We start from the raw sequence: 17,159 nt of genomic DNA, 5'->3' as shown, positions 1-17,159 counted from the left end.
AAAATATATTAACTCATTACTTGACAATGTCAACTTCAAGATTTCCTCAAAGTGCTAATATTTAGCCTTAGGTTAAAATAATAAATTTCAAATGTTATAAAAATAAACTGCAATTTATCATCTAATAAGTAGCTTACTGGAAAAATATGGTTCAAGAAACTTGACGGCATACTGACCCCAATCCTGCACCTGGGTGAAACTAGCAAACTTAATGGGACTCTGAACAAGCACAGAGATTCACCCAGATATGACCTACCCACATGTATACAACTGCAGGATCAGGCTCTTCATAACAATGCAATCAAAAGTACCTACCACAGAATAATCTATAATTTCATGCATTACAGCATAGTAATAGTTCCAATATAGGACAAAATCCTCAGTGTAAATTGACTTAGCTTCACTGACTTCAAAAGAAGATCACCACCCTACATTAGCTATGGATTTGGCTCACAATCTATTGACTTGGAGCAAAAAGCCATAAGTTGTTTACTATCATTATACTGAGTACAGACAGATGGGCAATATAGTTATAATAATACAGCATACCTGTTCTGTTTCAACAAAATTAGCAACATGACCATCATCATTTGTTCCCCGTACGTTAAACCTGGTTCCAGCTCGTTCACAGCTTAGTCGTGAAATGAGGCAAGCCTTTGCCTGTTTGTGAGCTGCATAAATTGTTCTAATCTCTACTCCTCCACACATGAGACGCAATAACCAGTCATCACAGTTCACACCATAGTGTTTAAGATGCAAATGCAGTGATTGGTTCCTATCAGAAAGAGAAGGGACTCAAATTAATGACAATGAGAGAGAAATAAAATGGCTCATTTTGTTTAGGCAACTGCTGTCTTATTTCTGAAACTCCACACTCCATATAAGGAATGTCAAGAGGAAAGCTTTCCATAACATGCACAGTTTCATCCACAACTTCTATTTAAACAAACCTGACATAGCAAAACCTTCTAGACAGTAGCTTAGATGTCTGTAGGACAAAAAACGTCTGTAGTGATTTTTAATGGACATAAAAACTGACAACCTAGAATCTTCTGTTAATACTGAAGATACCCCTATCCTTTCCTACTAATGTGAAAACCATGGATTAGAGCAGTGGTTCCCAAACTTGTTCTGCCCCATGTGCAGGGAAAGCCCCTGGCAGGCTGGGCCGGTTTGTTTACCTGCCGCGTCCGCAGGTTCAGCCGATCACAGCTCCCAGTGGCTGCGGTTTGCTGCTCCAGGCCAATGGTAGCTGCTGGAAGTGGCGCTGAGGGACATATTGACCCGCTGCTTCCAGCGGCTCCTATTGGCCTGGAGCAGCGAACCACAGCCACTGGGAGCCGCAATTGGCCGAACCTGCGGATGCGGCAGGTAAACAAACCAGCCCAGCCCGCCAGGGGCTTTCCCTGCACAAGCGGCGGAACAAGTTTGGGAACCACGGGATTAGAGAGTAGAGTTTTCATGGTCAGTCAGCCTCAGAGAAAATAAAACCAGAATGCCAATGGTGGGGCTATTTTGTGTGTCATGTGTGACCCACTAACTCATTTCATATAGGCCACCCAATAACCAATTGGATCACTGCTAACCAGGACAGAATTTGGACTGGCTACAAACAGAAAAAAATCTGTGTACACACATTTAATAATTTCCCAGGACAGTTTCCCTCCCCCAAAAAGCTTATTTTAAAACCGTGGAACATGTTACCATGTCAGAGATCCTGTAGTGCAAGAATAATTCAACAGGCTTCTAGGACTGTCATCAGTATTTGGGGCATCTCAGTTTTGTTCAAAAGATGTTTGCTTAAGCTAACAGTGCTTGTTTTCTTTGAAGCACCCCATGACCATTGTGAGTTTACTGCGAATTAGTCAACACTACAGCCTAATGATAAAACTCATTGATTCAAACAATGGGATAGGTGATTATGAAGTGTAATCCACCTTGTTAAACTACTGGTTATGGGATTTTGTAATAGGTATACAAGTCAAAAATTATAACTTTGGTGTTATTACTGTGTAATGTATGAAGTATAAAACTAAGTGAATTCAGTTTTTGTTACTCCTTTAGCATACTTCAGATAATGTTTAGTGTTAACTACAGGTAACAAAAACAATGTAATTACAGTAGTGTTTCATAAGCAACAGTATAGACACTAAGAATTCTCATAAAACAAAATATCTAAAGTAGTATTTTAAATTAATATGAGTCACAACAGTAATATTAGCAGCATTTCATTAGTTAATTCAAACAACTTTTTTATACTGTGAAGCAGGGTTAGTATGAGAGAAAAGGTAAAGAGGGGTAATAATTCAGAGTGCTGACATGTTGTAACATAACATTCACAATGTTCTAAAATTAAGTACAATGAAAAAAGGATAAACTAGATATGTCTGAGAGCCAACAGGAAGCACTTTAAAAATAAATTGTCAGTATCTGGTAAATAAGATTATAGTTTTGCAGCTAGTATTTAGTTTTTGTACTCTTTCTGAGTGAGAGATTCACTTATAAAAAGAGGGAACGTTTATTGAATAGGAAAAAAAGATAGTCAGTAAGAGAGCTGGTTCTCACAAAATTTTATTGTAACCACAAATAATTTTTTAAGAACTTGTCTCTTAACACTCTCGGTGCATTAGTGGTTTATTTTTAGTTTAGTTGTTTATTTTAATAGTGTCTCCATTGTTTTTCAAAATACATATCTGACTTTTAGCACGCATTCCAGAGAAATTTACAAGTATTTATTAATGAAACCTCAAAAATTGTGGGTTGGGTATGTATTATTTTGCAATACAGTACAACGATATGCTCTGTTGAAATAGGAGATTGGGAAAGTAAACAACATTTTTCTTCGCAGAATCTTACAAATGGATTTTATATACAAAACTCCTGGCAAGATTAAAATGTGTATACAGAATAGCACTTTTTAAAACTGATTTTTAGTGTTTAATTTGCTGGATATGCAAATCTGGGTCATTTAATTTATTTCACATTGTAACTAGTGATTTACTAAAGGCATAAAAAGCAGGTGATTTAAATTAAAAAAATGAAATTTAAGGATGCACAGAAAATTTAAAGCCAAGTTGATCTGAATAGTGTCAGCTACTATGATGGTCCTCTAGCATGATGATCTTAAGACTTAAGTTACTAGCCTATTCATATAGCCAATGCCAATTTCCTGGGGGTATTGGCACACAAAGATTAGAATTCTACTGGAATTTGTGTGTGGAGACATTCCTGAACTGACCCATCTCCTCAAAGCCCAGAATCCCCCCCCACACACACACACACACCCTTGTTTTGTATGCCTGACCTCATACTACAGCTCTACTTTGTCATTCCTCTATCTCCACTTCCCACGAAGGGTAGGACAGAACTGGCACAAAACCAGAGCTGCTCTAGGCTCAAGGTGCCATGTCAGTGGAAAAGTTATAGCAGGTGAGAAACAAGTAGCTTTTCACCTCTTCTAGTGTGCCTGTACATCAATGGGGCAGTGTTGAGTCTTTCAGTAGTTTTGTCTTATATAGATGCCTGTATCTATTGGGTTGTAGGAGGGTTACCTATATTCGCTAAGCATGAGAAAATGGAAGGAAGGCAGGCTAAAGGCAGGGGAGAAGAGAAACTGGAGCAGAACCTCACCTAAGAATCATAAGAACAAGTATACTAACCTTCAAAAGTTCTAAGATTTACTCTTAAGAGTTGTAATACTGTCCATATTTCTCACCATTGGCACTAACTGACCCATTTGTTTGCAGTCTCAGTAGAAACAAAAGCAGTAGTACTTGTTTTATCAAGAATTACATATATAAAAAAAGCCACATACATTTTATTTAAAACTACTTTCTACAAGGAAGAACACAATGTAGTAAACTGTGTAATAAGGAGCTGCAAACAGAGTGAAAGTAACATGTAGTTTCCAAACAGTTAAAGCGCTGCCCCGGCAGTGCTTTAACATGGCTTGTATGGTCGCGGTGCTGGGAGAGCGCCCGCCCAGCACTCAAAAAACCCCACCTCCATGAGGGGCATAGTGCCCAGCGCTGGTGCACGATCTACAGTGGCACATTACAGTGCTGAAACTTGCTGGGCTCAGCGGGGTGTTTTTTCACACCCCTGAGAAAGAAAGTTGCAGCGCTTTAAAGTACCCGTGTAGACAAGCTCTTAGAAACAACAGTGCTCAGAAGTAAGAAATGCCCTTTGGAATCTCCCATCCAATACCAGTTTTCTATAGAAAAGCAATGATACATTTTACAGAGGTTCAATCAGTTTCTTCAGGCAACACAAAAAGCAAAAGGTTACACTGTTGTGACAAGCATTTTGATCAAAGTACAGTATTGTCTGTTTTCACAACTTGATCTTTTAGTGAAGATGACACCCCGAACTATGTCTGATTGTTGTTATAGAAAATGTTCAAACTCACTTTTATAGTAGTCTGAAATAAAATAACATGGAATTATACATGAGTGCAATTTTAACAATCAAGATTTGCAGGACAGAGTCAATGATCAAAACTTGCCATAGATCAATACGTACACGCATTACATTATATCAGGCCTGGCAAAATGTATTATCAACTCACCAGAAAAATCTATTGTCAGTGGTGTGTTCTTGCATGCTACGGTGAGCATTAAGACTAAGATCTAAACTGACCCCAGTAGCAGACCATGCAAAATAAAAATTTCCTGAGTTCAAAACTTTGCGCACTTCTGAAATACGATCTTCATCTGAAGGGTCACTTCGTAATGATATGAATTCAGTGGAAGTAACCCGAAAAACTTCAGATTCTTGAATCTTTCCCACAGACATACATCCTGTGACTAGAACCAGATAATGTAACAAAGTGTCTCCTGTAAAACCAGAAATATAGTTGAGTGATGAATTCTGATTACAAATATTTTAAAAATAACAAGCGAGATCATCAGTGATTTTCAGCCTAAACCCAATTTGCCATTTCAATAAAGCCAATGGTTACATCCACCAAGCTTAGTTCTACAGATCTGGAAAATGTACTTACCGTATATACTCGTTCATAAGCCAAATTTTTTTAGTAAAAAAGGGAAGCACCAGAGAAGGGGGTCGGCTTATGAACGGGTATAGAGAAGGAGAGGTGGGACACAGCCCCTCCCCGCAACAGAGGGAGCAAGGAGAGGCAGCACAGCCAGCAGAGCCAGAAGGGAAGAGGTGGGACCAGAGTCTGTCCTCTTCTGGCCACGCTGCTGTCCCCACAGCCTCCAAAGCAGCTGCAGCTCCAGGACTGGCAAGCTGTGGCCGCGCTGCCCGGCCCAGCCCGCCAGAACAAGCTGTAGCCATGCCGCCCAGCCTGCCAGAGCAGCTCCAGCCAGGTCAGAGACATCCTCCCCTGGCACATCCTAGATAAGGTGGGGTGGGATAGGGAGCGTGTGGGGGTCCCGGGCTAGGGTAATGTGGGGGGTGGTCACAGGGGTTACTCCCCTGACTCCTAGCTTCTCCCCCCCAAAAAAATTCCCCCACCAGTTGCTGTCCCGGCCTGTCAGTTTTAAGCAGCTGGTGCACCAGGACACTTTGTTTACTTAAGTTTACCTCCATGCCTGCAGACGCTCGAGGTAAACAAATCATCTCAGCCCGCCAGTGGCTCATCCTGATGGCCCGGGAGCCAAAGTCTGCTGACCCCTGAATTAGAGGGTCGGCTTATGAACAGGTTATAAAAATTTTCCATTTTTTACTTATCCATCTTGTGGGGGTCAGCTTATAAATTACCCGGCTTATGATCGAGTATATACGGTACTCTTAATTTTTAACCAAGGCAATTCCTTTTGGTATTCTATTTTGCATGAATATTTTGACATAGCAATACGATAATTTTACAAGTCATAAAACAACTATATACTACATCTAGTTTTGGGTTAAACATTAACTTTGTTCATTAAACAGTGAAAATCGAATTCAGAGGCAGTACAGTGAACCTTGCTGGGTGGGTGATCTTGGAAGATATTGGTGTTCACTTCTTGAACAAGTATACACATGCACCCCTAATTTGTGAGCTCTCAACTTCTCCTAAGGGATTGCAAACACGGGGAGTGTATTATTGAAAGCAAGAGGGGTTGTGAAAGTGGAAGTTATTTGTGTTTACTCTTTGTTTGTGGTAATACTCACAATATGCTAGGCACAGTACAAACACTAAAGGAAGTATAATCCTTGTCCTGAAGATGATGTTAGGCTGAGGTTTCTTACACGGACAGAGAGGCTCTCTCCAATTAATAAATAGTCACCTTTTTCATTTTTTTTTAAACTCACCCAGATTTAACCTTAATACACCTAAAAGTCCATATGCATCCATTACTTTGGAGTATGTGCTCTTGATTGCCTCTTTCTCTGCAGATGCTATAAAAAAAAAGAAGATAAAGTCACTATTCTAAAAAAAACCCTTTTGACTTAACAGTGTAGCTCTGAAAATAGTTCCACTCTGAACTAGAAATTTAAGAAAATACAACAATAATGCTTAAGGTATCTGAAGCTCTTAGAAAGTTACAACATTCATTCAATTATGTCACTATTCCTAAGGACTCCTAGCAGCATTAGTGACATTTTAAAATAGTAGCCACTCTGTCTTCTGGGGATTACAATAGATTTTACTTGTGTTGCTATGTGAAGATGAACAACATGCCTCCTATCTTTGCTAAGCTTTAGCAAGTCAGTGCTTAAAACAGTGAACACTGCCAAATGTTAAGACTTACTTATAGAAAAGTCAACCTTGAACCAAGACACAAAAGGGGGATAAAAATAGACTTAGTGAAGTACTACAGTCTTTCAGTTACTGCTGTTACTCAAGCACCAGACCAAAGCACCCTTTCCCATCTTATCACCTAGACAAATTGCTTCTGTTTTCTGATGACCTACAATGGAAAAAGCAGGAAGAAACAGAACTAGCACCAGTGGCAGAAAACACAGGTCAGTAGACTCAAGACAACACATTTCTTGACAAATACACCACTGTCACTTCGCTGCCATCGAAGCAGCAGTCACATCCTTAAGAAGTTTCAACTCAACTGCATAATCATAGACTCACAGAAACGAAGGGATGGAAGGGACCTTGAGAAGTCATCTAGTCCAGTCCCTTTCCCTGCTCTCCCCCCACCCCGAGACAGGACAAAGTATACCTACACCATCTCTGACAGATGTCTAACCTGTTCTTTTAAAATCTCCAATGACAGGGATTCCACAACCTCCCTTGATAAGCTATTCCAGTACTTAACTGTAGTTAGAATTTTTTTCCTAATTGTAGCCTGATTTAGAGCGTACTAATAATATTAATTTGGATAATATGGGAATTTAATTTATTTTATTTTATTAATAATAGTAATAATTACTAATATTAATAGTATGAGTTTTAGGCTTGTTAATTTGTTTGATTAGAAGATAAATGTTTTTGTTTCAAATTAGGCTTTACAGAATTTACAAAGGACCCTTGGGGGTATGACAGGAAGCTTCCACTGACACAGATAGAGTCTTAAAGACTTTTGATTAAAATTAATAATAGTAAGTAAATGGTAAAATATTTAGAGTTACAAAGTTACAACTGCATTACTGCTATTTAAAAGATACATATGCTAATATAGTATTATATGCAACAAAGTTTTGGTTAATATACTTACACCCATTTTTGATAACCTGGTGGTAAGAGAGAGAGGACCAGCCTTGCAGTTTAGGTTTTTTAATTTTTGAGTGAGGGATGCAGTGCTTAGAAAAATTTAATGCTAAAAGCTATTAAAACTAAATTAGGGTTTACTTGACTAACAAACTTAAAATTAAAACCTAATAAACAAAACTAAGAATAAATCTTAGGGAAACCAAGCTTAGCCTAATTTTTTTGAAACAAAGTTTAAGAAGAACAAGTATAGCCTACTAATACTAGTAATTATTGCAAATAGATACAATAGATAGAGTAGAAATAAAATGTAAGTGAGAATGATAGAGCGGAGTGCTTTAGCGAGGTGGGTTACCTTTTTTATAGGGCACAAGTGACGGAATTTTTTTTTTATGCCCAAATTGTATTTCTTACTCACAAAATGTTAGGGTACACTTACTTTATAGGTTAGTATGTATGTGCGGAATTGATGACATGTACATACGCACATAAGTTTTTTTGTGATGTACCTGTTAAGTTTGTGGATACAACACTGAAAAAAACCCAATGCCATACTTTATTGTTTATTGGTTTAGATAAAAGGTTATAGACATAGGCATAAGTACTTATTTATTTAGGTAACAAGCTACAGGTTAACTTTGCTTTTTGAGTAAAAAGTTTTAATATAGACATGCTAACTTTTCCTTAGCTTAACATACAGGATATAGCCCAGGGATCGGCAACCTATGGCACGCGTGCCAAAGATGGCACGTGAGCCGTTTTTAATGGCGCGCGGCTGCCTGCTGGGACTCAGCATGCCATTAAAAGTCCTGCTGATGCGGCAAGCCGCAGGGTCCGCGCTCCTGGGCCGGAGCGTCCAGCCGAGCGCAGCAAGCCGTTGGCCCCTCCTCCGCCTTCCCCCCCTTCCCCTGGAGCCCTGCCGCCATGTGCGCAGCGCTCTGGGGGCCGGGGCTGCGCATTCCCGCGGGGCAGCGTTTGGCTCCATGGGGAGGGAAAGACGCTCCCCGCTCATCTGGAGCCCTGCTGCCTCGCACACAGCGCTCTGAGGGGTAGGGTGGGGCTGTGCGCGCGAGTGGCAGCGATAGGGCTCCAGATGAGCAGGGAGCCTCATAGTAAGGGGTCTGGGGGGAGTCAAGGGACAGGGAGCCGGGTGGGGGGGATCCCAGAGAGGGTGGTTAGGGGTGGGGGTCTCTGGAGGGGGCAGTCAGGAGCAGGGGCGGTTGGTTGGGGCTTGGGAGTCCGGGGGCTGTTCGGGGGGGGGGGGGGGATAGGGGTCAGGGCAGTCAGGGGACAGGGAGCAAGGAGGGTCATGGGGGCAGTTAGGGTGGGAGGGTCTCTGGAGGGTGGTCAGGAGACAAGGAGCTGGGGGTTGGATGAGTTGGGAGTTCTGGGGGGGCTATCAGGAGGCAGGGGTGTGGAGAGGGGTTGGGGCAGGCAGGGAGCGGGGGGGGGGGTTGTATGGGTCCAGTCAGGGGGCGGGGAGCAGTTAGATAGGCATGGGAGTCCAGGGCGTTCTGTCTGGGTGCGAGGGTGTGGATAAGGGTTGGGGCAGTCAGGGGACAGGTAGGGGGTAGGGTCCTAGGGGGCAGTCAGGGGACAAGGGGCAGGGAGGCTTAGATAGGGGGTAGGGTCCCAGGAGGAGGTAGTCGGGACAAGGAGCAGGGGGTGGGGTTGGGGGTTCTGTGGGGGCAGTCACCCAGCCCTCTGCCCTGAACCCCCCACACACACACCAAGCCCTCTGCCCTGAGCCCTGCACCCCCACACACACCCCAGTCCCCTGTCCTGAGCCCTGTACTACCCAGCCCTCTGTTGACTCCTTCACACACACACCCATGACCCCAGCCCTGACTCTGGCACCCCCCCACATCCCCAGCCCCCCCACATCCCATGCACCCCGCACATCCCCATCCCGAGCACCAAACGGGAGCTCCTGCACCCCCACTCACATTCCCACCTGCACCCCTCACACCAAATGGGAGCTGCCCAGGTAACTGCCCCCACACCCAAACCTCCTGCCCCAACCCTGAGCCCCATCCCTCATTCTAGCTCCTGGCCAGACCTTCACCCCCAGCCCTGTGTTCAGTCCACTCCCATCCTTAGCTCAGTGCAGAGAGAGGAAGAGAACGGGCCAGAACCAGGGAGAAGGTAGGTACCCACTGTATGTGGGCAGGGCCGGGACCCCAGACCGGCAGTGGGCTGAGTGGGTCCAGCAGACGGGATCCCGGCTGGCAGGAGCCGGCGGATGGAAGCCCTGAGGGTCTCGGCTGCTAGCCCTGCACAGTCTGCTGCCGGTCTGGGTTCTGGCTGCCGGACCCTTGCCAGCTGGGGTCCCAGCCGCAGGCCCCACTCAGCCTGCTGCTGGCCTAGGTGAACAGAACCCCAGACCAGCAGCGGGCTGAGCGGGCCAGTGGCGTAAGATCAACATTTTAATTTAATTTTAAATGAAGCTTCTTAAACATTTTGAAAACCTTGTTTATTTTACAATAAAACACTAGTTTAGTTATATAATATATAGACTTGTAGAGAGAGAGCTTCTAAAAAACATTAAAATGTATTACCGGCACGCGAATCCTTAAATTAGAGTGAATAAATGAAGACTCGGCACAGCACTTCTGAAAGGTTGCCGACCCCTGATATAGCCTGTGGGCCTTTTGCATTACAGCCAAACTTACTTTAATATAAATTTATAAACCTATTACAATCAACCAAATACTTAAACAATAAGAAAATTATATATATATATATATATATATATATATATATATATATATATATATATATATATATATATATATATATATATATATATATATATATATGCATATGCGCAAGCAAGCAGGTTAGTTCTATAGGCTATATGCTCCCCTTTGGCAGGGTGGTTTGCACCAATGAACCCTGTCACACAGGTAGGATGTAGGTGGTTAAGTATTTATGGGGACTGTTTTAACCCCATTTTTATAAAGATAAGCTGGGTTAGACTAAATAATAGTAATGTTTTTAAAAGTGGGAATAGGTGAAATAATCTTTTATTAAAGTAGGTTGCTTTGGAGTAAAACAAAAATTTGGTTTTGTAACAGGAGTTTAAGGGACTATATTGATACCTTTTGGTTGGTAACCACGCACAATTGGTTATTTTTAGCATAGGTTACCCTTTTTATTGGAGTTTTTTTATTTGGTTAGCCTTACCAGGCATGACTATGATGAATTTTGTACCTTTTTTTTTTTGGTAGTTTACACAGAACAGTGTTTGTTTTAAACACATTACACCTACAGATGTACTGAGGCTTTTTTTTTTTTTTTTTTTTTTTTTAATAGAGCAACATTTGTGGCACTTTTTAAGTTTGAGTTGGAATGTGACAGACCACCAGGGGAGGTGCATTAATGCGTTTTTTTATAGATGTTGTTTTGGGGGTGACCTATAGAATGGACAGCAGCCAATTGCCTGTACACATTTTTGTTTGGATTAAATACTGGTAACAAGACCGTACATGAGACATACAAAGATTGTGCCATTATACATATTTTTTTTTTGAACAACTGTTTTGGTTGGAGTGAGGTGTTACAGATTTTATTTTTTTTATAGCACCCACTACCAAATGCTGGCATGAATTTAAACATGTGAATTAGGGGTTTTTTTTTTAGCCTTTGAAAAACACCTGGGGACAGTACCAACTTAATAGTTGCTTATTTTTAATTAAGTTAGGAACCTTTTTTAATTTTAAGGATTGTAATACATTAGTGATTGCATTTATGACATTTTTCATATGCAGAACATATCTTTTTTAAAATGTTGATCTTTGTGCTGATTATTGTTTAAAATGATTAGCTGGTTAATTTTACATTGGGTTTTATTGAACAGTTGGGTTATGTTATGCATATTATAAACAGTAAATTGCTTTTTTTTGTGTAGGTATGTTTTGTTTTACGTGCTCTGGCAATTGAGCATGACCATGTTGTTTGGTTTTATGGGGCTGTAACAGTTTAGTTTTAAATTTGTGATTTTGGCTTAGTTTTACCCTTAGAGCAACGATAACGTAGTAAATTAGAAATATTAATGTTTATTTTATGGTTGCAATTTGCTGGGCTTTAGTTTTTGCTATTTTGTTGGATGCTGGTTTACTTACGTTTTGAGGAGGAAACTGCTGATTAGTATAATAGATTTTGTTTTTATTACACTTGCCTTTTGTTATTTTAATTTTATACACTGCTGAACTGAGTTTAATCGATGATTCGGAAGGGTTCGATTTATTGGTTACACAGCCCATGTTTCGGTGATTTATACAACAACACTATTTGTTTTTTTAACTTAAGATTTTTTTTGTGTTTTTTGTTGTTGTTGTTTTTGTTAAAGTAAGCCTTTGCCTTTTGTTTGGATTTTTCAATTTGGCTGCTACCTGCAAGTGGATTTAATTTAAATGTTTTTGCAGGTAGGTATTTTTTTTTATTTGTTTTTAATTGTGTGCCACTGGTGTGCCAAATTAAATGTTTTGGTAATTGCATTGGTTGGCCTGTTATTAATTTAAAGGGAGTTTTATTAGTCGATGCAGCCAGTGTTGTTTTTAATGCCATTAAAATTAGAGGCATGAAAGTGTTTTAGTTACATTAACCAGTTTTTTTAACATTATTTTTATTGTTTGATTGGTTTGTTTTACCATTTTAAATGATCGTGGTTTGTATGAGATGTGTAGTTTTTGCAGGACTTTTATTAATTTATAGTTCCTAAAGAACTCTTCAATTAAATGTGATTTTTGGTTTGATTTTACCTTCGCAGGGATTTTTTTATTGAGAGAAGACTTGCTTTATTAGGAACTTGGCAGTGGCTTTTGCAGTATTGGCCTTAAGAGGAAATGCCTTTACCCACTTTGAAAAAGGATTGATCACTAGATATTGGTTACCTCTGAGTTCTTGGCAAAGGACCTACAAAGTTAACCTGCAAAGCCATTTAAGGACCTTTATACACCTGAGATTTTAATGGCACATATTTTTTGTACAAAGGATTTACTGTTAGCGACCCTTTTTTGTTGTTTTGGAAATCTTTAGGATTACTTTTACTATGTTTTTATTTGATTTTTGCATTTATTAAATTTGGTATGAGGTTTACCTTGATGGCAATGACTAGAACCATTAACAAAGAAATGATACCTATTAACAGAAACTGTTTTTTGGATTAATGGTTGGAGATTTTTTTTTGTTAGATTTAATTGATTAAGATTGGGACACGTGTGGCTTCCCTTGATATAGTAGAGCAGTTAGTAACAAAGATGGTGTTTTAATAGGTTTACTGCAATATATTTATATATATATTTTTGGCAGCAGTAATGCCCAGTGGGCTAGGCGAGCATTTGAGACTTGCCCATTTTTTACCCTATTGGACAGTAAGAACTGAAGGGGAGCGTGCGATGAGTGTAATATGATTGGGCTGAGACCAATTAGAAAAGAAAGGTGTTGTATGGTCCAACTGGTTGCCAACAGGTACTTTTTATAATTGTTATACGTAAGTTTAATTGATTACATTAAACTTGAGGCACAAGACACAGATCTGATTTTTTTGCGCCTTTATTGGTGAAGCCACAGCCGCTAACACATTAACGCTTACTGCTAACTTTAGATAATAGGGTATTTTAGGATTTGGAGTGATTAACACCGGAGCCTTGACAATGGCCTGTTTTAGGTGGGATACTGCTTTTGTGTGTTGCTTAGTAAATTTTATTGGATACTTTTTTTTCTTTTTTTTAATAGTTGGTTTAAGGGACCTTCAATGGAAGCAAAATTGGGAATGAAATTTTTGTGGTACTCAGTTAAACCCAAAAAGGATCTTAAAGGGTTTTGTGGTAAAGGCAATGTTTGGATTGCATTTATTTTTTGTTGTGCTGGGGTTCTACCCCATTTTGTTAGGGTGAGACCCCAGAAAGAGGCACAGTTGGCCATTAGCTGTGACTTGGCCAGATTGCACTTTAACCCTGCCTTTTTTAGGATTTGTAGGAGCTTAAGCTTTTTTAGATTTTTTTTTTTTTTGGTCTGTGTTGCTAAACACAGGTTATTTACATATTGAAATGAAACAGTTGGTCTAGAAAATTGCAACAGTACCTGCCTTATTTGCGCATGGAATAAAGCTGGAGAATTTTTATACCTCTGCAGTAGATGTGTTTGGGAATATTGGACTTTTTAGAAACTAAATGCAAAACGGTACTGTGAAATGTGTGCCAATGATAATGTTTAAAAGCTGTTTACTGATGTTAAGGACAGTAAACCACACAGCCTTTGGATTAAAGGACTTGATTAGATTTGGCATTTTGGCCACTGTAGGGGCAGAAGTGGGTATGACCTGATTTAGATGTTTATAATTAATTGAGACACGCCAAGAACCATTTGGTTTTTTTTACAGGTCAAATAGGTGAATTGTCAGTGGAAGTACATTTACAAGTCTTTATTCCTATGTTAATAAAGACTTGATAGGTTTTTTTTTTAAATGTATGGGTTTGCCTGTTTTGGGTAAGAATATTGTTTTTAGGCTGATTATTGTTGTTTAAAAAAACAGTGACTGCCATACATTTACACTTGTTTGCGTTTAGCAAAGGCATTTACATGCTTGCAAAGCAATGCCCATAACGTAGGTTGGTTTGCATGATTAGCTACTATTTTGTTTAAATTATACGCCTTAGGTTGAGAGTTCTTTACTGGAGATACTATGCCACACTTAGGTATGATTATTGTTGAGTTATTTTTTGCCTATTTTACAGTAAGACAACAATTGGTTACCAACATTTTTGTTTGTATAGGAAATTAGTTTTTAAATAGATAATTTTCTGGGTTTGCTAATTTTATTAACACAAAGGTATAAACATTTTTAGGTGACCTATTTGTACTTTAATGGGTATAGGAAGTGTGGTAACAACCTGATTACTTGCAAAAGTTGCAAGTGTTTTTGTACACCCTGATGACAGAGACGAGGATTCAGGATTTTTGACAGGGATAATACTAATTGCTCTCACACTATTTATAATAATTTTTTTGTGGTGGCCCCCTACCACTGCAGATGCTGTGGGCTTTTTGCTTGCATTTTTGCTTAAATGGGGATATGACTGTACTTGGGGCCTATTGGTGTTATGCCGAGTAATTTGTAGAGTATGCAGACAAATGTACAGGGTTCGGTTTTTTTGGAGGCTGTTTATCAGAGAAAAGGAAATGGGTTAATGGAGGCCACCGGATGGTTTGAGGGTGCCAGGCCCTTAGCCTTTTTTTTATTAGTTTATTTACATGGGCTTGGAGTTTTTGAATATTTTATTGTTGAGACTTAAGCATTTGCTTAAACATTATTACAACTGAGTTTTTATTATTGACTTGGGTTTTTGCAGGCGTGAATTGTTTTGTGCGGCATTTGAAAAGAAAGGAACACGGTTTTGGGCCCCCATATGGGGATTTAAATGCATAACCCTGTCGAGGGGCATGCCCACTCCAAGGTCCAGGGTTACTACGTGGGTTAGGGATATTTTGCCAATGCTGGTACCTAGGGAATTTAGGAACACCTTGGCTTAACCCTGGGGGTTTCTTAATTTTTACAGTGGTATTAGTTTGTAGGTTTTGAAGTATTGCAGTGGAGATAGTTTTGGATGAGCAGGGTTACTTTTTATAAAACCTTTACGTTTTACACTTAAGGCATTTTTACACTGACACAGGACATTTTTTGTTTGTTTGTTAAGATCTGGTGTAGTAGGGTGTTTTACCGGTACACCAGATGATACCAGCATTCACCAAGGGGGCTTAAAGGGTTTATGAAATTTTAGGGACCTAGGTAATGTGGATGGTTGCCCAAATGCCAGTAAGTGTTAACACAAAAGGGGCTGTTATTTATTTATTTATATGCCAATGCATTTTTTTGGTTGTAGTATTTTTTGTTGTTGTATCCTACATTACAAGCACTAGCTACCCATATCACTTGTGACTCCACATTTTTTAGTTTTTGAACAATTACATTTTTTAAAGGCACTTTGTTTTTACTATTGGGGTAGACACTAACAGAGGAGAGGATTTTTTCCCCCGTTTGTTTACTTTATTTTTTACATTACTAGTTAATTTTACCTTTTGTGGTGCCACCTTGAGACTTTTTTTTTTAATTATTATTTGCAGACTGCTGGTAGCTTTTGCACTGCAAACTTTTTTTTTTTGATTAATTTTTTAATTTTGCTTTTAAAGATACTGTTTTAGCCTGAGCTAATTTTTTTGCCCTACTTTCAGTAACTGGCCCTGCAGATTTATTTATTTATTTATTTAATTTGGTCAGTTCCACCATGCCAATAGGGATGGGAACCATTTTTTATTTTTAAATTTTTTATTTTTTTTAAAAGCCGACCACAGTTTGATTTATAGCCATCCAGCGATTTTAAGCTGGCATTTAAAGTTTGCTGGGCTTTTTTGAGTTACTTAAATTTTTTTAATTTTTTTTAAGCGAACTACAAGCTACGAGCAGACATTTAACAGCTTTTTTTTTAAACCAGTTTAGCCTTTATTTTTTGCACTTTGTTTTTACATTAAATACATTACTTACAAAACCCCATGGGTTACGATGCTTAGAGATTATTTTTATCAACAGCTATTTTTTAGCTGTTCTAAACCTTTTTTATTTTTTTTAATGTATTTTTTGGCAAAGTTTTTTAAAGCCATACTGCTGGTAACTTTAACAGACTTTACTTTTGCCCTTACTTTACTTACCTTAACACGTAACATAGAACTTGTTGGAATTTTAACACTTTACTAGCTTATGTAATAAACTATAATGAACCCTTTGCTGTTTTACTTTGTAACTGAAGGCGTTTCTTTACAGAAACAAGAGGAAACAATACCCTAAACCAGTATTACACCTAGTTTAATACGTTTTAAGTAAATGATAGAGGGATGGTGGTGTGTTTCCCTTTTTTTGATCCCTCAATGACTTGTAGCTGATTGAGAGGGTTTTTTTGGTTGGGACATGCCAAACAGCTGGTGAACTGAGGCAGATGGATTAGAGGTGTAGCCTGGGAGAGTTGTAGGGACTGAAGAACTGTACAAGTTCTGAGTTACTGCAGCCTTTTGGCGGTAATTAATACATAGATTTATTAACTTCCCCGCCACCACTTAGTGTGGGTTACTGGGCCCGATGTTACTGCTTATATTTTATTGGTACCATTCGTTACAACTTCGACCTTCAACAAAGCCCCTTAAATGTGTGTATTACATTAAATAAACACTATTACTTCTTATTTTGCAAGATTAAATTTTAGACCTTAAAAGTAAAACTTTAAGTTAAACCACTATACAGAACAGGAAATACTGGGCTTTCTGCCAAACCGCAGCCACAGGAAATTAGGTTTTTGCGTTCTCAAGAGTAAGACACGACACACAATCTTGCTCTTCAACTCTCTGTAGCTTTAACTTTTTACTTATGTTTTAGGTAAGATTCTCAGGGGTTTAAGGATGACTGGAATCCCACTTTTTGAGACTCCTGGCTGACTCATCAGTCTGTAGCCTGATTTAAGGTGTACTAATAATATTAATGTGGATAATAATATAG

At 39.2% G+C, this 17,159-nt stretch overlaps 1 protein-coding gene across 9 annotated transcripts in view; it reads right to left on the bottom strand.

The window, feature by feature from the left end:
* SYNJ1 (synaptojanin 1) overlaps nt 1–17,159 on the bottom strand; it is a 121,683-nt gene that overhangs the window by 86,256 nt on the left and 18,268 nt on the right. For all 9 annotated transcript variants that reach the window (XM_039524319.1, XM_039524299.1, XM_039524309.1 and 6 more), the window contains exons 3-5: nt 6,262–6,348; nt 4,568–4,835; nt 550–775 (exon numbers count right to left, since the gene is read on the bottom strand). In XM_039524319.1, the coding sequence (XP_039380253.1) occupies nt 550–775; nt 4,568–4,835; nt 6,262–6,348 (581 nt within the window). The remainder of the gene's footprint in view (nt 1–549; nt 776–4,567; nt 4,836–6,261; nt 6,349–17,159) is intronic.

Source organism: Mauremys reevesii, linkage group 1, assembly GCF_016161935.1.
Source record: "Mauremys reevesii isolate NIE-2019 linkage group 1, ASM1616193v1, whole genome shotgun sequence".
Lineage (NCBI taxonomy): Eukaryota > Metazoa > Chordata > Testudines > Geoemydidae > Mauremys > Mauremys reevesii.
Note: the sequence above shows the minus strand (reverse complement) of the source record. Positions and strands in the feature narration are given on the sequence as shown.